The sequence below is a fragment of the Grammomys surdaster genome, unplaced genomic scaffold, assembly GCF_004785775.1.
Source record: "Grammomys surdaster isolate TR1022 unplaced genomic scaffold, NIH_TR_1.0 67, whole genome shotgun sequence".
Taxonomy (NCBI): Eukaryota; Metazoa; Chordata; class Mammalia; order Rodentia; family Muridae; genus Grammomys; species Grammomys surdaster.
In genome coordinates this window covers 12,575,669-12,598,312 of record NW_021604569.1, presented here as the reverse complement: position 1 = coordinate 12,598,312, position 22,644 = coordinate 12,575,669, and the positions used below count along the sequence as shown (strand labels likewise).

The window sequence follows — 22,644 nt, the reverse complement described above, 5'->3', positions numbered from 1 at the left end:
GCACCCTGTTTTGTGCACATCTAACCCTCAGATACTTCCTACCACACCAAAGATGAGGGGTGGGGCTATATATGCTGCTGCCTTCCCCCCAAACCACTCCCAAAAGAATGCCAAGTGGGGCATGGAGGGTTCACAAAGCAACTACTCTTGCTGAACCCAAATAGAGAGCCTCTACTGTGCAAAGCCTCCTGGCACACAACACATAGCATCTACAATGTACAACTTAGCAGGTGCTGATATTCTTATGTACCTGTGACACTAATGTCACCTTCTAAATAAAGGTTTCTATCCCTCTCAAACGATTTCTCCTTCCTTTGTGCTTCCTTCTGCCCACTTCTTTCCATCTCTTCCTCATGCCCAAATGCCCACTGGTCTCTTTTCTATCACTATAGATTAGTGTGCAGTTTCTAGAATCTCACGTCATTACAATTACACAGTATATATATCTTTTCGCTGAGCCTATTTGTCCTGTGATTTACCCATATTGTGCATACAAAGAGTTCACTCCTTTATTGCGTGAAGTATGCCATTGTATGAATACATATGATTTACTTTTTTACTACTATATTTTAAAAAAAATATCTGGATCATCTTCCTTGTTCTGACAACTACAAATGATGAACACACATAAAAGTTTTGTATGAACATGTGCTGTTATTTCTCTTGGATGTGGATCAAGGAATGGAGTAGATAGTATATATCTAACGCTTTAAGTCTTCCCACAGGCTGTTCTTCAAAGTGGCTAAACCACTGTACTTTTACCAGAACATTGTACTATACCACTGCAAAGGCTCAGGTGTTCCATTCCCTGGTTGAAACTCAGGATTTTACTCTATGTTGGTTCATGAAGCCCCCCAAGTCTATGGTGATGTCCTGCTGTGACCTCAGCTAGCACTTCCCTAATGACTGATGGCACACCACACATGTTCTTGTATTTAGTTATTTATGTGTGTATTGATTTGTCACATATTTGGAGAAGTTTTCTTATTGTTGGCAAACCATGGATTTTATTCATGCAGCAGGGTTTTCCTGTGTATGTGTGAATGCTTCTTGCTGCTCATCCACAGAGGGAAGTTTAAAACAATGAGTACTCAGTGTATGTGTGTACACATATATCCTAGTCAGTCCAGAAAAAAAAATGTCTGCAAGAACATATCACAAAATCTCAAAACCAGTGCCCATGGGGTGGAGCCCTTTGCTTAGCTATATTTGACCATAGAGGTTTCCCTTAGGCCACAGAAAGCTCAGAACCCAGAGTCAGGGCTGGCTGTGTGCTAACAGGAAATGCTGCTGTAGCTGATAGGACAGGAGCCAGGGCACAGTTAACAGGGTTCCTATGGAAACAAGATAGATATCAAAAGCTAGGACAGCGAGCTTAAGAACATAGATTCAAAATCTAGTACGCTGGGCTTTGAATATCCTGTAACGATAGGGCAAGAGGTCTTGAACAAGTTTTATACACCAATGTTCAACAAAAGAATTCTAGGCAATTGTGACTAAGGTTTTAAAAATTGAAAACCATTGCCCACTACCTTAGATTACCATGAATGCCTTCAATGGAAGAAGAGACAAAGGAAGGGAAGCTAGGGTTTGGGTGTTCCAAACATGCCAAGTAGTTCATACATATTGCTCTATTTGGTCCTAACAGCAACACCAATTTCATTTTAATAACCAAGAGGCTGCCAAAATAAAAGACTCATGTGGCTAAGGCTTAGGCTCCCATGTAGCTCTGTTAGGAGACAGGAGAACCTGTAAGAGGTCTAGTAGTAGCTCTTCTAGTCACTGGGAACATGTACTTGGAGAGGGTGTGAATGTTTCAAAAATATTTTCCATCCCTAACCACAGCCACAACCAGAAGCTGCTCTCTGCTGGTATAAGATAGTCACCAGAAGCCCCAAACTAGAGGCCAGCCAACCATTAATGGAAACTGTGAGACAAAATAAACCTTTCTCTCTCTCAGTTGGTTTATCTGAGACATTTGTTACAGTGATGGAATGCTGACTGACACAGAAGCTGATACTAAGGGAGGCTGTAACTATGTAAGTCATGAGTTTGCTTCTGAGCCCCAATCTCAGGCTCCAGCAGTGCCTTCCCCACCACATCTAAGTTTTTCCACAAACATCTCTGTGTATTTCTCCTCAGAAGAGCAACTCCCACCTGCTTTGTCTCCTCCAATGGCCTCTAAATTTTATTTTCATTTTGCCCTGAAACTAGATCAAACACAGCTAGGGTATAATTTCACTCTATTTTTAAGCAACTTTTTAGCTTTTTGAACTTCTCCCACTATTTTCTTTTTTTGTTACTATCTTCTCTACTTCTAACACATCCTTCATGGTTTTAAACCCTGAATTTAAAGAACATGGAATACAATCTGAACTGCTGTGCAATTACCCTTCCTGTCTTCTTTTTGCCCTAAAGATGGGGGCCAGAGGTATTTACATCACTCTCCAAAGAGTCCATAGGCAATGGGCTCTAAGCCTCTGTTTAGCTTTCTTCACTATCTCCTGACAAGCACCAATGGTTATCTATGTCTTCATTTAAGTAACTTCCTCATTCTGCTTTGAAAGTCACTCGCTATGGTGCAGTGTGTGTGTGTGTGTGTGTGTGTGTGTGTGTGTGTGTGTGTATTATAAACCAAAGGCTGCATTTCATGCTGTGAGATTTCACTATCTTGACTTCTAGGGAGTGTTTTGGTTTTCAGACTGATGTTTTATTTGTCTGACTCCTATGAGTTGCATGAGGCAAGAAGATCTTTGCCTCCTTTTATCACCTTGTCTTCTGCTCCTTCCTTCTTTCTTTCTTTATTTCCATGGTCTCACTGTGTTGCTAGACTCGCCCTAAACTCACCATCCTCCCACCATGATCTTACAAGCTCCGGGCTTACATATGTATGCCACTATACATGGCTTATATATTATCTCTTAAAACCTCTGTGGTTGGTAATTAAGCAACCTGTTTTCTTCCCACTTTAAGTTGGAATACTGAGGGAAAAAATGACCAGTGATTCTTGACAGCAACAGACATCCTTCAAGAAGAATCATCAACTTCCACACACTTCATATACATCTTGAGGGTGGTGGCTACCATGACAGTGTTCAAATCATGTCCGTTATCTTATTGAGGTGCCCAACAGGATCTGAGTTTTATTTGTAGGCAGAAAAGTTGTTCAGATATAAATAGCGCATCTAAATAGTCCCTATGTACCTGTTTTATCGAGAGACAGCTTCTTCCGAGGAGAAGGCAACTGCTTACATTAGGAAGCCTTCACAATGCTACAAGCCACTGTGCCCACCTGCATTACTATGTGCCTGAAGTCCCAGGGGAAAACAGTCACTAGGCTGTAACAGAGATGAAATTACAGCATCCTTAGAGGCTCTAAAGAAGGAAGCTTAGGTGTGTCCTTAGTGTGTACTTAATGAGTCTTTTCATCTGTCTAAGGATTAGAGTTGAGGTGATATGTGTTAAAAACAAGAAGTATCCTCTACCTTATCCTTAACCATGTCTTCAGTGTGAGTGTATTTTATTATACCCTAAAGTAAACTGGTTTTAAAAGATTTAATTAATTTTGCTTTATGTGTGTGAGTGCTTGCCTGTATGAATGCCTTCACGTATTCCACATGTCTCCAGTACCTTTGGAGGCCAGAAAAAGGTGTTAGATCCTCTGGAACTGGAATTACAGACAGTTGTGTGCCACCATGTGGACCTGGGAACAGAATCCCAGTCCTCTGCAAAAACAGCAAGTGCTCTTAACTGCTGAGCCATCTCTTCAGTCCATGATGTTTGTTTTGTTTTAAATGTATGCAAATGATTTGAGAAATAAAATAAAACTATTCAGAACATAAAAGTGAATCATATAAAGGGAAAGCAATTTCAAAGTCAGCATACCCAAACAGCACTAAGCTAAATCCTACCTATTTCAAAACATTAGGCTGACTCCATATTAATAATTATTTGAAGACTAACAATAAATAAAACATTGTGTGCATTAGATAAAGACAATGTGCTGAAGAATCAAAGAAAGGATAGTCCTTTGCCTCTTGGTCATCAATAAAATAACCTGAGCCAGAGTCGAATGACTGGCACAGGGAAATTAACACATGAATAGAGGAGCTATGTAATCAGGGAAATGTTCGTTCCTTTCTTTACCAGCACCACAGAACTAAATATGGAGTTAGAAAAATACTCGTAGTGCTGGCAATATGACTCAGGGCTAAGAACACTGGCTGTTCCTCCAGAGGATCTGGGTTCAGTTCCCACCACACACACACACATACTGGCTCAATCACCCATAATTCCAGCTGGAGAGGATCCAGTACCCTCTTCTGGCTTTTAGGAATGAGGTGTAGCACATGGTACATACATACATGCAGGCCAAACAACCATACACACAAAAATAATAATATCTTAAAAATATACTCCTTTGTATGAATACCTAGTTTTATACTTCGGGACAAGAGTAATTAGACAGAAAATTTACAGACAAGTTCCTGTTTTAAACCAGCTCCGACTAATAGACCAGGAAGCCCTGAGAGATCAACTGGGAGCTGCTTACTCTTAAGATCAGAGAATTGCATGCACTGAGATCAGAAGACCTAAAGGAGCTTCATGGCTTTGATAGCCTTCATCAAACACTCTGTATAGATTCCAGGCCCTCGGTGCTGACCCTGCATAGGTCTATCATCTATTCAGCTTGCCTTGCAATCCAGTCCTGTCCTCTCTCTGCAGATCAGGAAGACATGCTAGCCAGGCCACTGCCCATGGCCTTCACACATGCAAGGACCCTGAATGAACTAATTTTCTGTAAAACTTAAGAGAAACTCAAGGACTTAGGGATTACCCTAATTTGTAAGAAGTGATACATTATATTCCAGAAAAGACCAAAGGGATGGCCCCATCCCACGACAGATCTTGATCTAAGCAGCTTTGTCATCTAGCAAGACCCTCAGCTTCCCGTGGTTTCCTTGGGTCCATTTCTCAGGAACTACAACAGCAAAAGCTGAAGGCTGAAATCTCCTCTGGAGAAATGCCTGGGTGAACTACATGACCATGAAGCTGTGAACAACAGCTACAAGATCAGAGAACAAAGGAGAAGTCTTAGTATTCTCAGAATACTTTGGCAACAGTTTCAAAGACAGGCGATGTCTAAAAGAAAGCTCGCACATGGGATGGGAGGCAAGAGCCCACTAGCTGACCCAAAAAAAAGACACCAGCAGAATAGCTGGACACAGCTTCGCTTACATGGGAATTATAATCACAGAGCATTATGTGTTGATTTGCTGTTTGGCTTTCTTTTTAATCTAGAGAGGACCTCAGAGACACCCTAGTCCATGACTTCTTTTTCCACAAGAATCCTTAAGGCCTGGAAAGGCTATGTAGCCTACCAACATAGCTCATTAGATAGCTTATGGACACAGATAGGGTGGAGGGACCTGAGTGAGAGGAGAGGCACAGGCAATATTATGTGGCACCTGGCTAGTTACATGCAGGCAGATGCTTCCTAGTCCTCCGTTCTTCTTGATTGAATTACCACAGACAGTGACGCACTGAGTTTATCTACACATGGACTTCCCTCGGGAGGGGATGAGGGCTTGAACATTGTCCTTACTTCCCAGTCCGTGAGGCCACCTGGATGGCTTTGATCCACTCAGTACGCTCCTTGGAAGTGGCCGCCTGCAAGTAATAGTGAATTTCATCTGCAGTGATGATCTCAAAGAGGTTCTCTCCGTCACCCTTCTTACCTGGTGAGAGAGAAAGTAAAATAACCTGTGGGTACCAGCAATTCACCTCTCCCTTTTCCTTCTCCAGATCATGAATTGCCTGTCTCACAGTGTCCTAAAGTATACATGCATATTCATTGTCTAAAGATACATGCAATATTTATAAAGTTAGCTACGTAGTATGATTATTAAGAAACATGCATAATACTCAAGGAGAAACAGTTTCTTTCATCATTAGTAAGTGTGTCAAATTTCTTGCCTTTGCACACCAATAGCATCTACTAAGTAACTTCTGATAGTGTTTAAGGAGTTCCTTTATTTTGCTCATAATATAAACCTAGAGCCAACCTCAATATACATTACATTAAAAGGTACATATATTTATATTTGCAAGCATAAATATATAATAAACCCAAACCATATCTAACATCAGTCTTGTAAGTATAGTCTAAACTAAGACCTAATTCTGAGCTCTTAATAAAAGACAAAAAGGCAAATAAACCCAAAATGTCAAGCCAGAGTGATTGCATGGTTTGTTCCCCTTTAAATGGTATATCTTCATTTGATTCCAGATAAATTATCAAGAGATGAAGACAGACAAGCATGCATCAAACAAAACAAATTGCTGTATGCCTACTCCTGTTGAAATTTGGTCATTGTTACATAGTTTTCTGTATAATTTTGTGCTCAAAAACATGATTTTTAAAAAATAAAACAACACAGAAAGAAAAAGTCTAGCAAGTGACAGGGAAGAAAAATTAAAGCAGGCTGTGAATGTCACATCTCAGTGACTCCATGTGACTCTGGGCCTGACAAAACACTCAACAGCCACACGGTCAATTCATGTGTCAGTCAAAGGCATCTAGTGTAGCCCCTTATTTTCAGAGCAGGAACTGAGATCCAGCAGGGTGGCATGGGTTTTGTGGCAGTCTACGTAGCACAGACCCACCAGTTGAGCCTGTGAGATTCCCACTGGGCAGTTCGCATCGCTGCATTGGTGTTCCACTTATTGCAGAGCATTCCTTTATATGGATAACTACATCATCTCCTTTAAGGAACACCACAGAATCAGGAGTTGTGATCAAGCTCTCTGTAGAAGCCAGTTTGGAGGTAATAGGTTTTTCTATCATTATTCAGTGACACACTCAAGGCATGCACAAAAACATCTCGTTTCCCAAGTTCTGAAAGGTGGGTCAGCTCTTGGGAAGAGATGGCACTTAAATACTTCCAGAGTTCTCAGACAGTTAATGTATGCATGTCATAAATATACAAGGTATAAAGAAGTTCATTCTTACCATCAGGACTGCTCTCTACCGAAGTCACCACACAGCCTCTCAAGTGGACTGCTCCTAGGGGATCTTCACCCTAGAAGAGAGAAGGGCTACTGTGTTTCCAAAGTATGCAGTGCTGGGCCTGCCTGGTCTAGCACAGGGTCACTCTGTCTGGTGAAAGAACAGAGAGATGGAAGAAAATCCTTTTCAGAATGTCTTCCCTCCCTTTCGAAATGATGTTTAGGAATGGGCTTCTTGGAAAGGACTCCAGCAGCACAGGAAAAAACTGACAAGTGATGTGGAGGAAACTGAACCCCCTTCTCCATATCGGTGGAGTAAAATCAGCAGAGTGAAGAGATGCCTGCAGAACAGGAGGAAACCTTGAACAATTCTACACCAAACATGATATTCATTAGTATCTGGAATATATTGAAAACTCCTAAATAAAATACCAAGGAAAACAAATCATCAAGTTAAAAATTGGGCTAATGAAATGGATAGACAGTTCTCAAAAGAAGAACCACAAGCTGTCAATACATATTTGAAGTTCAAATCAAAATCACATTGAGGTTCTATTTCACCCCAGTCAGAACCGCTGTCATAAAGATAAAATAGTAAATATTGGCAAGCATATAGAGAAAAACTGAACCTTTACACACTGCTGGTGGGAATGTAAACTGTGCTGGCCACTACGTAAATCAAATGTGGAGGCTCCTCAGAAGAATAGAAGGAGGGCATACGCTGCCTGGTCTAGCACAGGGTCAGTCTGGTAAGAGCAGAGAGAGATGGAAGAAAATCCATTCCAGTTCAACCTGGAAGTTGGATTGGATGGATGAGTAATGAAAATGTGTGACATATACAGCTGTAAAAATAAAAAACTATTGACACTTATTGGAAAATGGTTGGAACTATAGACCGTTTTGGTAAAACAATATAAACCAAACTCAGAAAGGTGACTGCTCCTCATGTTTTTTCCTGAGAAGCCCTTACAAAGTAGACTGGGGACTACAAATGAGGAGGAAATGTATAAAAAGAAGAGTAAGGGTGGAAAGACTGAATGGTACCTGAGAGCAGGAGGACTATTCAGGGGAGGAAGAATCGAATGGGCGTGGAGAAGAGGGTACATGAGACAGCATTGTGGCACAGAAACGACATCAAAGAAGGCAGATGTGAGCGGAACTGTCACAATGAAGCCTATTATTTGAATGCTAAGAGAAATTTGTGTGTGTGTGTGTGTATGTGTGTGTGTGTGTGTGTGTGTGTATGTGCTATTAAAATGGAACAAAATGACCAAATACATATATGTTGATATTGTCTTCAACTCCTCCATGGAGGCACAAGAACTCAGACATTGCCGTGGGAAATGGTAGAAAAAAGTAACAGACTAAGGAGAAACCTGAGAATGGAAACAGAAGTGATCTAACAGCAGGGGTGGCCCCAGCTCATGCACACTGCAAAGCTTCTATTTGGATCGACATATCTACACAAAACCTCACCCCAGCAGGGTCATAGTAGTGCAGGTAGGCCGGGTCTTCTCTCAGAATGAACTTTCTCACTTTCCAGTTTTTCCTCCGGTGCCCCTGTACCAAGAAACAATATAGGGAATGGAAGGGTGAGTTGGTAGCATCACTCTGTACACAGTGCGTATGAAAGAAGTGTACTGAGATGCAAGGTAAAAGGTGGTCATGGTGAATTACTGGGTCCTGAACAATGTCTTTCTCGGGGAGCCAGCACCAAGACCAGTTATAAGCCAGATGTTATTGAAGCATGTGGATAAGTTAAAATATTGCTCTGTGGTCTTCTGGCTGTAGAATTATGTGAAATGGCACACTACTGTGCATGACATGTTGAGCAGCGCTAGGCATAGAACTCAGTTCAAGACATGGCGCTATTCTTTGAAGAGTTAACAATCCATAAGAAAAGAGACTATGACAGAACACAAATAAAATACTAGATACAAATATAAAGTTCAAAAGAATGAAATGAGAGATATGTTATAATAAAAAAATTATACATAAAGGATTAGACCAAATATAAGCCACAGCTGTTCATTCATCCCTGTACTGGTTCCATGTATCTAGTATGATTATTTCTCTTGAAATAAAACTGAGAAGCAGGAAGAACACAGTTCTCCAATTAGACACAGCTTCTTCCCACCTGTGGAGTGTGCAACACGGGTATCCTTTTTCATGAAGGTGTAAACCTTCTTGACAGGTTAGCCCTGGTGAACTCCAAGCAGCAATGGAAGGAGAGCTGATCTTTTGAAGAACATAAAGAACATTTTTAAATTTGCTCTCAAATAGTTCTGATATGAACCAGGGTTACTCATGAGGTAAAGGATTGAGGCAGGCATGCACACAGAAGGAAAACTCAGTAACTCAGGACTCTGCTTGGCTTGGGCTACAAACACACCTCTTTCTTTACAATGAATGCACTTGGCAACCTGGATTCTCACCTCCCTGGGGTTGCACAAACATCCTCTTCCAAGCAATAAAATAGGACGCTCCTCCCTTAGCAGCCCCTTGGTAATTTCCATTTTGTGGCTGCCTTCTGCCCAAAATGTTCTGAAATGCATATGGGAACTAGAGACCAGACAAATGCAACTTGAGCAGATTCTGGGTTCGTACGCAATAAAGTGAACTTTTAGGGAAAATCTCCTATCATCATATCCTTAACTTTGAATTAATGTGATTAAATTCAGAGGTTATAGCAAAAACACATGCAACAAAGAAAAAGTTAGGTAACCCAAGCTTGTCAGTTAAAACAGAACCATCTAAACTATGTCCCTAAGAAATGAATACTTCCTCTTTCTGAACTCCTTGAAAAGAAGCTACATTGTTCCTGAAATTGCACAGAATACCCCCACACCTGCACACACACCACACACGTGTGCTGTGCCTGTGCCCATGCCCTCCAACAGGACCTGACCTTAACACACTGTTCCTATAGAGCTGGCCTCATGCCATAGCTTTAGGTCTGACCAGGCTTCCAGTCTGGAATAGCACCTTTTTGCTCTTAAAGGTTACCAGAGAATGTGGCCTGTTCCTATTTTCGGGTCACTTTGAAATACTTTACCATGAAATATCTTTATCTTTTTAATGGCATCTCTTGGCCAACTTCTTTCTCCCTATTAAAAAGGGGGGGGCAATATTTTCTTAAAACACTTTTCATCATTATGAAATTTGCAAAAGAAGAGTTTCACTATCTCTTGGGGCATTTTCTGCCCTGCCTGTCCCAGTCCTAACCCAACATTACCTTTATCATCTGCTAAACATTTTGTCTTTCACTCTGTGGGTTTCATTTTTGGGTTATTATTAGTCAAACAAACTAAATACTATGTAACAACTTGACTTTTTTCATTTGTTACTCGTGTTTTGTTCTTTTGAGCTAAAGTCTCACTGTTTAGTCTAGGCTGGCCTTGAGTTCACAGACATCTCTTTAGCTTTATGAGTCCTGGGATTATGAACATGCATCACCATTCTCTGCTCATATTAGTGATTTAGAAAAAAACTATTAGAAGGCTTGAAAAGAGAGGAAGGCCAGGGTGAAATCGTGGCAGTCACTCACCTGCTTCAGTAAACATCCCTGCTTGATGATAACCCCTCTGAATTCTTCTCTCAGAATAACGTCATCATCACTGGAGTTCTCCTCACAGAAGAATCCACTGTCTGGCTGTTGGGAAACCACACAGCAGGTTCTTACTGGTCTTAGGCACATTGTTGTACTGATGTCACACACCCTCCTGCCAACCACTGTGCCTCTCTGCTGTTGCATATACCCTGATCTGAAGCTTTAGGGTTACTCTGAATTTGCTGTCTAAGCCTCTGCCATCCTCTTGCACCTGGTTGCTGCTCCTTATGTGCCTCTAGCCAAGTGTGATCTGACCAGTAGCCTTTCATTTTCTGTGATTCTCCAGGTAATGTCCTAAGTCTGGCTCATCAACATCTTTTTTCTCATGGGATGTCATGGCCACATCTTTAAAACTAGACAGCACTCCAACACAACACTCTCCACCATGATTTGTCACCCAGCTCCACCCATCTGTCGCCTTGAGAGAAGCAAGGGCATGTGTACCATCTCAGCCTCTGAGGTCAGTATAATTGGGTGGATTTTCTGAGCTCTAAAAGAGTGACAAACCACACAGAGGAGGAGGGAGCTGCTTCTTCGGGGAGTTAATTTAGCACCCTTCATTTAAATTGCTATAAAAAGCTCGACACAAGGGCTGAAGCATGAAAAAGTACTGGTAGTGGAACTTCCCCAAAAGTGAAATGAACCCTGACTTGGATGTTGGCTTCATTTTTACAAACTGAATGGTTCTCAACGGAGCTTTTGTAACTTCTACATTCTGATCCAAAATAGAAACAAAACTGTCCAAAATCCCCCTAGAAGTCCACAGTTGCTGAAATTGTCATGTGAACCCTAGTTAGGCTCAGGCTACATAATGTGGGTTTAGCAATCTCAGTAAACAGCATAAGAAACATACAATGTCATGGGTGGAAGTGTATACAAAAGCACAATGAATCCTTTATTGTATCTTCAAACACAAACAGCCCATCATACTGTGGTTTCATGGACAGCCCTCTAAAGAGGACAGACGCTGTTGTCTTTGCACTGCTGTATTTCCTTTGTCTAGGACAACATGTGCCAAGCAGTGGCACACAATTTAATTTTAATTAAAATTAAAATTAATTAAATGATTGCTTAGAACATTGGTTCTCAACCTGTAAGTCCTGACCCCTTTGGGAGTTGAACAACACTTTTACAGGGGTCACCTAAGACCACTAAAAAACACAGCTATTTATGTTAGATTAATAACAATAGCAAGATTAGAGTTATAAAGTACCAACAAAAATAGTTTTGTGGTCAGGAATCCCCGAAGCAAGTGTCACAGCATTAGGAAGTTTGAGCACCACTGACTTAGAACAAAAATAATAAGATTTCAAAGGTGAGTGACAGAAAACTATTCAGATAAACAATCATTTCCTTTAAACTGTTCACTTGGAGAGGCCAGCATTTGAAGGAGAAGCTGTGAAGTCTAGACAGTACTGGTGTAAGAGATGCTTTATTGGCCGAGTGACTTCATAACTTCTAGTACATGTTTTTAAAATGTTTGTGTGTGTTTGAGGGGGGTTGGATACATATGAAAACATGTGCCACTGAACGGGGATGGAGATCAGCGAAGTATTGCTGCTCCTAAGGAAAGCCTATCCCTACAGATGTTCTCCTCTGGCCAGGGGAGTTTCCCCAATGCAAGTGTAACCACTTTGCTCTGTCTGAGGACTATTTCCTCACTGAAAGTGTTACATCTCCTCTCTGGAAAGCCGAGGTTTCCCTAGCAAAAGCTCTGCTCCAGCAAAACTGTTACAGCTCTGCTCCAAAACGTATCCTGGAAGGTGAGAGCCAAGAAATGCCACATTCACAGGGCACAACAAACCTCACACGAGAGATTTATTGGGAGGTAAAATCCCAGGAGGGTGGCTACCTCTGCTACGGAGAAAGCAGCAGAAAACTGGGGAAAACACAGGGTTTATAAAGGGTTCCTTGCCAAGGTGAGAGGGTGGCTTGCGTAGGAGGGGTTATGTGGCCTGATCCTTGGGGTAAACTCAGGGGTTGATAGGACTTTTTTTTCTAGTTGAGTGGGAATTGGCCAATCTTCTGCCTCTGGGCTGGGAATGGCCATTTCAACTCATAGAAAATAATTCTTATGGCTGATAGGGAAGTGTGGGAGTGGAGTCTGGTCACTGGAGCGTCTAGGCACTTTCCTGCCTTGAGGATTACAAAGTTTACAAAAGTATACAAAGTTTACAACATTCAGGAAGGGAGTTCATAGCAGGAGAAAGCTTACATTAGTGTGAAGAGCCAACAATTGAAGGACAACATGCAGGAAGGAGTTGGTTCTCCCCTTCTACATACAAGTTCTGGGGACTGAACTCAGGTTATCAGGCTTGGCAGCAAGCGTCTGTACCCTCTGAGCCATCTCACCAGCTTGTTATTAACTTCCCTTCTCCATCCAGCCTTCCCACCCATCAGTTCTCTTTCCAACTAGACATTCTGTTTGCATGTGTGGCTATAAACTAGTTACCCTTAGAAAATCTACTCTGATTCTATGTCAGGACCACAAGTACGGGTAGCTTTTCATGCTTACAAAGTAGTAGAAAGCATCAGGGTTGTCCAGAAAAGGGTTTTCAGCTATTCCGTCTGCTGCATTCTTAGACAGATCACCAGCAGGCTGTAGGTACCCTTCACTGAGCAGGGAGGCAGAGATCATGAGTCCTTCCTGGCGATTCCGAACTTGCTTGTTAGAAACCAGCCAGTCAATGACACCATTACCTGGATGAGAACATCAGAGGGAAAGCTACATCTCTTTTCCAAGCCATGAGCCACGGACTACCAACCACACACTGGCTCCAGTGGACACAAGAGTCCATCTGGTCTCATCTTCTCTGTGACTCCAACAAGGAAAAAGAAAATTAGTGAGACAGATATTTGGAAAGCAAAGAAATCATGCAAACGTTAAAGCACAACTTGACACACATGCACACACACACACACACAAGTATTTATGTATATATGCATATATATATATATATATATATATATATACTTATACAATACTTCAAAAAGAAATATATAAATTATTTTTACTACCTCACACATTAACTGAGCTTGTACAAGATACTAAATTACTAGATACAAGACAGTAGTGGGCAGATTGACTAGTGAAATTGTAAACGTCAAAGTTAAAAAATTTTTCTATAAGTGGTATATTGTGGTATGACGAGTAATTGCATCAAATCAGAAATTGATTTATAGAGAAAGTAACGGGGCTGAGACCTAAGATATGAGAGGGGTTTGCAAGTATCTGAGAGAGGAGCTGAGAGTCCAGCAAAGGCAAGGAGTGGCCATGTGGACGAGTTCAGAAGCATGTTGCAGTCCTTGAGACCAGAGACGGAGCTGGTGAGAAAGCACGAGGTGCCAAGGGCAGGAAAAATATGTGGGTCAGTGAGGAAAGTCCGATGCTGCATTTAAAAACATCTGTCAACAAAGAGACACTTCCGGTTATTAATTATGGAATAGCACAATGGCATGTGTGTCCTAAATTGAAATTGGATTACATTATTTGTGTTTATCATCATGCCCTTTAAAGGCTCAGGAACACTGAGTTGTCATTTTACTTAGCTTTTTTTCTCAAGAGAAAATTGCACAAGCAATGACATGAAGAAGATTTATCTTTTTTTTGCATCTTATTCTCAAGCTAAAAATGAAGCTTTACATTCATAAAGTGTGTTCTTTACAACTTCACACAGTGACACCCAACATAGCAGCCTACTACTAGTCCTGAGTTACTGGAACTGGAGCATTAGGTGTGGGACACCTGAGAGACCCATGACCCCTTTCAGAGAGTGAGCACTTCATGAGTTTCACACCTGGAAATTTTTACCCCCATCTCTTTCTCTGTGAAGACAAGAATTTCTCCCCTCAATCCTCACAGCCTCACAAATGAGGTAGTAATTACTGGCTCCCTTTGAAATATAAAAAGCTTAAGATTTCGGGAGTTGAAGTAACCTTGGGCCTCAGTCAAGTCTGTCATGGACCTTCATTTTGTATGTCTCACATTTGAGTGGTGCTTGTTTGACTGGTTGTGCTGGAGTCTGAAAGACAACCTCAGCCTGGGTTCCCTGTCATGAGATAGTCAAGGCACTCCATTGCATGTAAGCGCTAAGTGCTTCCTAAACTCGGCCTCTCATCTGACTCACATGAAGACTCCACTCATGGAGTGTTCTAGAACCTATGATGATCATCCATAGGAAGGACTTGAATCTTGGTGAATACTCTGAGACTCAGGGGTATATTCAACAGAAAATAAGTCTAGGCTAGATCTGCCAGCCAAGTCTACATAGGAACCCCTTCTTATTCCTTTGGCCTGGTGTTCTTTCATAGTAACCCCAGTCCTACAGCCTTAGGATCCTGCCTTGCTTTTGTTGTGTCCCTTAGTAGCCTGATGCCGTAGCTTAGTCCTGACTTGATGCTAAAGGGCTACCGCCTTCATTTCCTGAAGCCCATTCTGTGAGATATTGCCCCAAGGTGCAAATCTCATCCTTTCCTCTTCACCTTCCTGACTCTGACCTAAGCCATTTTCATGGATTTTCTGTGGACCAAATATCTTATCAGATGCTTAAACTATTACAGTTTCAGCAAGCTGTATCTGTGTCATCTCTTGCAAGCATGTTTACTATGTGGAGTGTCTGACATACTCCCAAACTATACATTCCATTTTGCTTTCTATAATGAGCCATCAGATTTTCCAGATGGTCAGTTTATTTTTCCAGATTATATTTTGCACATTTCCACCATAACTGATCTTCCCCACAAACTCCCTTTGCTTTGAAGTCAAATTGAAGCGCTACCTCCTGTTCACCTGAGGTACCGCCCCCTGTTCACCTCAGCAATTCTCTTAGTTCTTCATCTTTTCCAAAATCGTGGTGCTGTTACTTAGATACATAACCTCTTTAATCATAGTAACTATTTGAAAGCTTAGCACTCGAAACGCTTTGTATGGGTCAGGTACTGTTCCACTATAAAACAACAAGCCTGGAAAGTAGGTACACTCTGCTTTTCCCTACTGTACAGATGGAAAGCACAGAATGACTATTGTCTGGGGGGTTGTGGGTAGTATGCTGCAGATCCAGGGTTCAAAACCAGGCAGTGTGTTTTTAGTGAATGTGTTTTCACAGGTAAGCCACACGTCATAAACACCAAATACCTTACAGTGTCTGACACCCTAACATTACTATTTAGATTTTTATACATGGACCTGAATTCTTGTTTATCACAGCATGGGTTGCAGTACATCAAGCTGTGCCCTTTTCCAATACTTTTTCAACATTATGCTAAATATTAGAGAAAAGAGATGCTTGGTCAATATAGCTGTGATTCTGGAGTCTTGAACAAAAACAAAGGCTTTTTCTTCCATTATTACTCTTTCAACACAGGCAGAGTCCTTTTCTCTTGTTCACAGGTCTGCACTCCTCGGTCTTGTGCACCCCTCGGTCTTGTGCACCCCACCCACTACACATAGACGACCAAAGGAGAATGCCACATCCCCTCCTAGCTGCCCACGTGGGGAGGGCACAACATTTTACCTGTGAAGCAGTGATTAAAAACCTTCTTGTCCTTCTCCAGATTCAGTTCCTTTATTCCTTTTTCAGGGTCTTTCATAGACAGATACAAAGCCCTGTGCAGATCAAACAGAGATGAAGGAGGAGCCTTTCAGAACCATGAACCACATTAGATAGGCCTTCCCAAGCTAAGTTTCCCCACTCAGGAGTGTAGCCCTGAGCCTACTCTGTCAGAAGAGCAGTAGTTAAAGGGCAGTGTTCCAACTTGCATAATCACATGGCCTGCAAAACCAAAACATTTAACAGATGTGCATAATATCCCTGAAATTCATTAATCTGCTTGTTTGATTTCATCCTGGTGCCTGAGATGAAGAGTTGTCCTATTATTTGCTAAAGGTTAGGAGTTCCCAGGGCCATGTCAGCAGGAACAAAGATCTTTAAAGGCCCTGCAATAGTTTGGATCTAGCAAGTCCTGCAAACACCTATACCTGAAAGGCTTGTACCCAGCTTGGTGCTGTTCAGAGGTGATTGAAGTTTCAAGAAATGTGGTCAGGGAAGGGGTGGCTCTTTTAGTAAAGTGCTTTCCAGGGAAGCCTGAAGACCTGAGTTTGGATCCCCAGCTCTCATAGAGGAAGTGGGACACGGTACCTTGTAATGTCAGCACTATGGGGATAGAGACAGGAGGATCATTGTGTGAGGCTGGCCAGCTAATCTAACTAAGTGAGTCAGTGGGCTCCAGGTTTAGTGAGAGACCTTGGCTCAATAGTCAAGAGGAGAGCACTTGAGAAAGGTGTCTGAAATCAGCCTCCAGCCTCCAAATGCATATATATGTATATATATGCACATGGACCCACCTGCAGGTGCACACACATGTACACACACTCTTTAAGTTATTTGTGGACATTCTCCAAATGAAGATATAGGAATCCAAATACTTTCTTTTATACCTCAACTACAAAGTAGACAGATAAGCTATATGAATTATGTATGCCATGATACTGGCCCCCAACCACCACTATGGAACTAAAGGCAAAAGTCAAGTGACATACTTGGACCCACTATATCTCCCTTTCCTAAGTTGGTTCTTTTAGATATTTGTTAAAGCAATGGAAAGATAAGTCTCCCAATTTCTCACAAGCTTTTCAGCAGGCCATTGGTTACCCTACAGTTGCCTTAAAGAAAATGATTTTTTAAAAAGCTTATCTTTTTTTTTCTCTGAAAGTGGTAAGGTAAGAGTGGCCTCTTACTTTTTGTTCTCAGAATAATAAACTAAAAGTAGCCTCGTTGGAATAATTCTAAGTCTCTGTGTTCCCTTGTAGTTTGAGCATCTTTCCCCACTTAACTCTGACAGTACCAGCCAATCACATGATGTCTGAAACCAGTAGCTATGACCAGACCAGATTTCTTCTCTTGGGACCTTACCCATGTGAGAGAAGTGCTAAGTCTCATGAAGCTCAACATGATTCTATTCCTGTGGCATGCCAACTCTTACATTAGTTGTACAGTAAGTATGTGTTTTGTCACCTCTCAGAGACCACTTTCAACTCTACCCTACGTGAACTGAATTCTTATCAGACATTTAAGCAGCCAACGTGAAATTCTTTCTAATGAGTCTCTAGTTTCAGGCCATGCTTAACACAAAAGGAAAATATACCAAGAGGAATGGCCATCCTGGAGAAAGAAGCACTTGTGATAAGAGCAGATGTAAAGAACACTGCAAAGAACCCATTTCCCAGTCCCTACTGGGGCCTAGGATTACCTGTGGTTCCCTCCCATCTCTCTATTACTACTGTCAAAGAGTAGAGAAAGCCAAACTCAAAAAATTACCCCAAGTCAATTGTCTCTGGTAGACGAATGGACCGCCTTGTGGATTTTCTTGCAAACTTTTGGCCTCCTTCAATGCATTTAATGGCTTTCTTGATGTCCCGAACCCAAGCATCTCTCTCCTCCAAGAAGGCTGCCTGGAAGAAGTGGTCCTGTTGTTTGGTTGTAGTGATTTTTAACACGAACTGAAAAATCAAAAGATATTCCATTAGAAATGGCCCCCTTCAAGGTCTAAGGCTCTTCATGAAACAGCGGTTGATACAAACCTGTTCTAGCAAAAAAAAGAGCCCAATGTCAGGATAACAAAGAGATGTTGACAAGAGGGGATGTTTATTCAGAAAGCTAACATCAGACAGACTCCAAGGTCAGCAGGTGACACAGCTAGGCCCATAAACTGAGCCTTAAGAGTGGAGAGGGGAGCAGAGAGCTAGGAGAGGCAGAATTTGAAAAGAGCATCCAAGGTCAACAGATGACACAAGGGTCTTGATGGCTCATGGTATCAACTCACCATCCGTTTGCCAAAGTCTTGACAGGGGCTAGTGAGAGTACTTCCTTTCAGTGGGATCATCCCCTTGGGGCTGTTGTCACTTTTCTTCTTATAAAATTCAATTCCGTCTTCTAACAGTACAACCCACATGGGTTTCCAGGTGTTAAACACGCTTCCCTGTAACAACAACAAAGAGATGAGAAGCTGGCATAGACAGGACAATTTGCGACCTGTACTTTCCACTCAACAGAACAGAGTCATGCCTTCCTGGAGTTGACTTTGAAAGCGTTTTGTGACAATTTCTGTGGTCACAACATGAATCTTCCCAAGGTGCCAACTTCTTGGGACACCATTTCATCTCTTACCTGTTGCCATTTGCTTCCAGCTGGTCTCTCTCCAACTGCCCCTTCCAAACTCTGCCTGTCTTAGCTCCCTCCTCCCCATCTCTGTCTTTCCAAACTGCCCTTTGTGGCCTTGATCTGAAGGTTATCATCCTCTTTTCCCACTGACTGTTCTTTGCGTCCTATAACTTGGCTCTGTGCTTCCTTGTCTATAGTCAGTCCACATAAGCTTTCTACTGCTGTCATAAAAACACTGACTGAAAGCAGCTTGGTGGTGAAAGGGTTTGTCTCTGTGTATAGTTTACAATCTATCATGGAGAAAAGTCAGGGCAGGAGCTTAAGGCAGGAGCCTGGAGGCAGGAAATGAAGCACAGACCATGAAGGAATGCTGGTTATTGGCTTGCTTTCCCTATCTTGTCTAGCTACTTTTCTTACATCCTTCTACTTTTCCAGACTGAGCCCATCTTTACCGGTTGCCCACAGGCCAATCTGATGTGGGCTGTTACTCGACTGAGATTCCCTTTTCCTAGATATGTCTAGGTTTGTGTCAAGTTGACAAAGCCTAAACAGCACCTACAGTTGAGTTGCCATCATGGGGTTGTATTTCCTTACCAGAGATTGACATTATAGGTCCTTTCACTCCTTCATGTCATTGAGCACATAGCTCATGTTCATTAAAATGATGACAGAGAAAACTATTTCAAAAATGTCAAGTTACTTAGAAATATGACTGGCCCTTCTCATTACCCAGAGCCTTTGCCTTCCACCACCCTTTACTAAAACCACATTCTTCTTACCTAACTCCTACAAGGAGGAACTATCCTCAAGCTTCCCCCCCAACCTCTCTCTCTCTCTCTCTCTCTCTCTCTGTGTGTGTGTGTGTGTGTGTGTGTGTGTGTGTGTGTGTGTACATGTGTGCACATGTACTGTTACAACATTTGCATTGTGTGGATTGGTTCTCTCAAAAAGAAAAAGAAAAATACTTTCAACAAAATACTTATGGTTGCCTTTTTTCTTTTTTTTTTTTCCATGACATAGGCAGAAAGTAGTGTCTGTATTTAGTCTGTATATTCTATAAAGTAGAGTTTTTGAGATTGCTCAACTGAAAGGCTCTTGCTTCCAAGACTGATGACCAGAATTTAAACACATGATAGGAGAGGACTAACCAACTACTGCCTGATTGGACTTTAAGATTCACTCTTAGGAGCAAAGCCATGTCTGGTACTGTAATCAGACCAAAAACCTATAGTTGGGGACCTCACAGGCTCCAGGGTTGAACCCACTACTGTTAGTCTCCTAAATGAACAAAGTATCAAACTGTCTCTTAATTTGTGTCTCTCTTCCTGTAGACCAGTGAACTTTGGTGCAGTGGACAGTGGTTAACAAGAAACACACAACTAGTTAAAGTGCAGAGAACAAGTGTGCAGAGAAAAGTCACACATTTTTCTAGCCACAAATGGAACATTGATGTCACACACCCCCTACCCCAGGCTCAAGCACCCCTGTAGAAATGGAACTGGAAAGATTGTAAGAGCCTGAGGCCAGGGAGGACCAGAGGAAAACTGTCCTCTGGACATTCCAGGGGCATGGAACTCATGAACTCATAGCAGCTATGGTTGCCTGCAGAAGACCTTCAAGGGATCAAGCCAGTCAGTGTGCTAGCATAGAGTAGAAGGAGTTGACAAGCCTCTATTTATCACTGGAGAGCTAAAGATATCCATTACCACTCAGGAGGAAACAGTCGTCTTCCTTTAAAATGTGGCTCCTGGTGGGTGAACCACACTCTGGTGGAAGGGTAGAATAAATTTGAGTTAATGGGCTACCAAAAAAAAAAAAAAGGACAGGGTAAAGACGTGGAGATATATGTGGGAGGGCCTGAGGGAGGAGTGGAGGAGTAGGAAGTGAATATAATGAAAATATATAAAATTGTCAAAAATTTAATAAAACTATGTTTTTAAATTAATCATTATGCTAGACCAAGGAAGTCCTTTCTGATCTCTATTCTCAGAGGGTTTAGAAAGTAAGGGTTCTTGGCTTCTATTCTTTGACTGACAGTGACACACTTTTGTGACTACCAAAAATAGAATTATCAACCATTACCCAGGATATCCTGGGAAATGCACATCATGAAACACAAGGCCCGCTTATCAAGGTCTGTTTGTCAAAAGGAAAACTACATATGCAGAGAGGATCGACACTGAGGGGATGGGCACTGCCTTTATTCTAGGCCTAAAATAATTTTTTCTGCTAAAATGTGCTATCTTTTTCCACCCTGGAAGAAAAACTGACCAGACTAGCAATGATTAGCCTTTTCCAAAAATGAACACTATGACAATACATGAAATAATTGTAATTAAATTCTCTTCTGGCTTAAAACATCAGTTATTTTAATTTACAAATCATATAGCCTGCAAACTAATAAGTAAAACAGTCCATTTTTTTTAAGTGGACCACAGCATTAAATGGTTATGCCATTCAACAAGACACCCAAAGTTCCTACAAAAAACATCCAGCATCATTATTTATCGGGGAAGAGTAATTCAGAACACAGTGAGATGCTGCCATGCATTTAGTAGAGTACCTAATGCTTAGAACAGGTGAGGACCTCCTCATTGAACAATGAGGTGAAATAGTTGGAACACATGCCTGGGGCCCATAGAAGAATGTCTAGCAGTTCATGTGAAAGCTAATATAAGGACATTATGACAAAGAGAAGGCAGTGCTCTGTACCAACAGAGTTATATTGCCACTTATAAAAATTTAACTTTCTCCCAAGCTCAAAAGTGATGTGGTGAGTTATGATGAAGGGATGAGGAAGCGTCTCTGTCTGCTTGCAGTTGCTACAAGCCACCAGTTTGTCACTCAGACAGCCTACTCTTGTTGACGCCCTATACCTTTCTGTCCTCAAGTTCCTGTTGACCCAAAGAGTAAGCCTGAAGCAGAAGTGACTTGTCCTAGCACCCTTGCCCAGGTAATGTAAAATTGCAAGTAGAATCCTGGTCTCTCCATTCCTTGTTAACGCTCTTCCCTTCCCCTAGGATGCCTTCTTCATTTTGGTTCACAAGTAGCTACTTAATTCTGGAATCTTGGTCAGTTTTTAAATACACTTTAACAAGATTTTGCAGTTTGATATAGACGAAAGATGAATGGATAAGTGAGTAGGTAGGTAGATAGATAGAAATTAGAGAGAGAGAAATGATAAACAGATAGTACTCTTCAAAAACGATGTCTTGCTCCAGATTTTCTATTTTTTTAGATTTTAAAATACATATGATACATTTTGAGGATAGGAACTAAGTCTAAACATGAAATCCATTTGTGAGCCATATACACACAGCTAAAAAGAAATCTCATATAATATTTTAATCATTTTAGGTTTTAGATTATGAGCAGTATTTAAAGTTCTCACTGGACAGACAGTCATCCTTATAGGACCTGGTATAATGTATCTTAATGCATTACATGACACAAAAAAGGAATTAAAGATGAGACATGTGATCATATTTAAAGTGAATTTTTGTGAAATAATTATAAAAACTGAAAACAAATTGAAAGTTCATGATATTTAAAATATACCATCATTGAGTCATTTATATAGAATAATAAAGTTCATTAGAATAATAAAATTCGTTAGAATACAAAAGCCAAGCCAAAGAAACAGCCTAGATGTCCATTACCAGCTGAATTAATAAAGACACATATACAATTTCATGAAGCTACAAAGAAAAAGGAAATTATGGCATCTGTAAGTGTGGGTACAACTAAAAACTATTGTGTTAAGTGAAATATGCTAGACCCCAAAAGTATCACGTGGTACCTATATTTAAAGTTATATGTGTATGTTGTCCTCTCTCTCTCTCTCTCTCTCTCTCTCTCTCTCTCTCT

General features: G+C 41.3%; 1 protein-coding gene across 1 annotated transcript in view; it reads right to left on the bottom strand.

Annotated features, from left to right (window-relative positions):
* The window catches only part of Plek (pleckstrin), a 39,364-nt gene that overhangs the window by 4,778 nt on the left and 11,942 nt on the right, over positions 1-22,644 (bottom strand). The window contains exons 2-9 of the mRNA XM_028777139.1: positions 18,440-18,595; positions 17,935-18,116; positions 16,132-16,223; positions 13,134-13,318; positions 10,556-10,660; positions 8,485-8,568; positions 7,013-7,082; positions 5,606-5,738 (exon numbers count right to left, since the gene is read on the bottom strand). Of these exons, the coding sequence (XP_028632972.1) occupies positions 5,606-5,738; positions 7,013-7,082; positions 8,485-8,568; positions 10,556-10,660; positions 13,134-13,318; positions 16,132-16,223; positions 17,935-18,116; positions 18,440-18,595 (1,007 nt within the window). The remainder of the gene's footprint in view (positions 1-5,605; positions 5,739-7,012; positions 7,083-8,484; positions 8,569-10,555; positions 10,661-13,133; positions 13,319-16,131; positions 16,224-17,934; positions 18,117-18,439; positions 18,596-22,644) is intronic.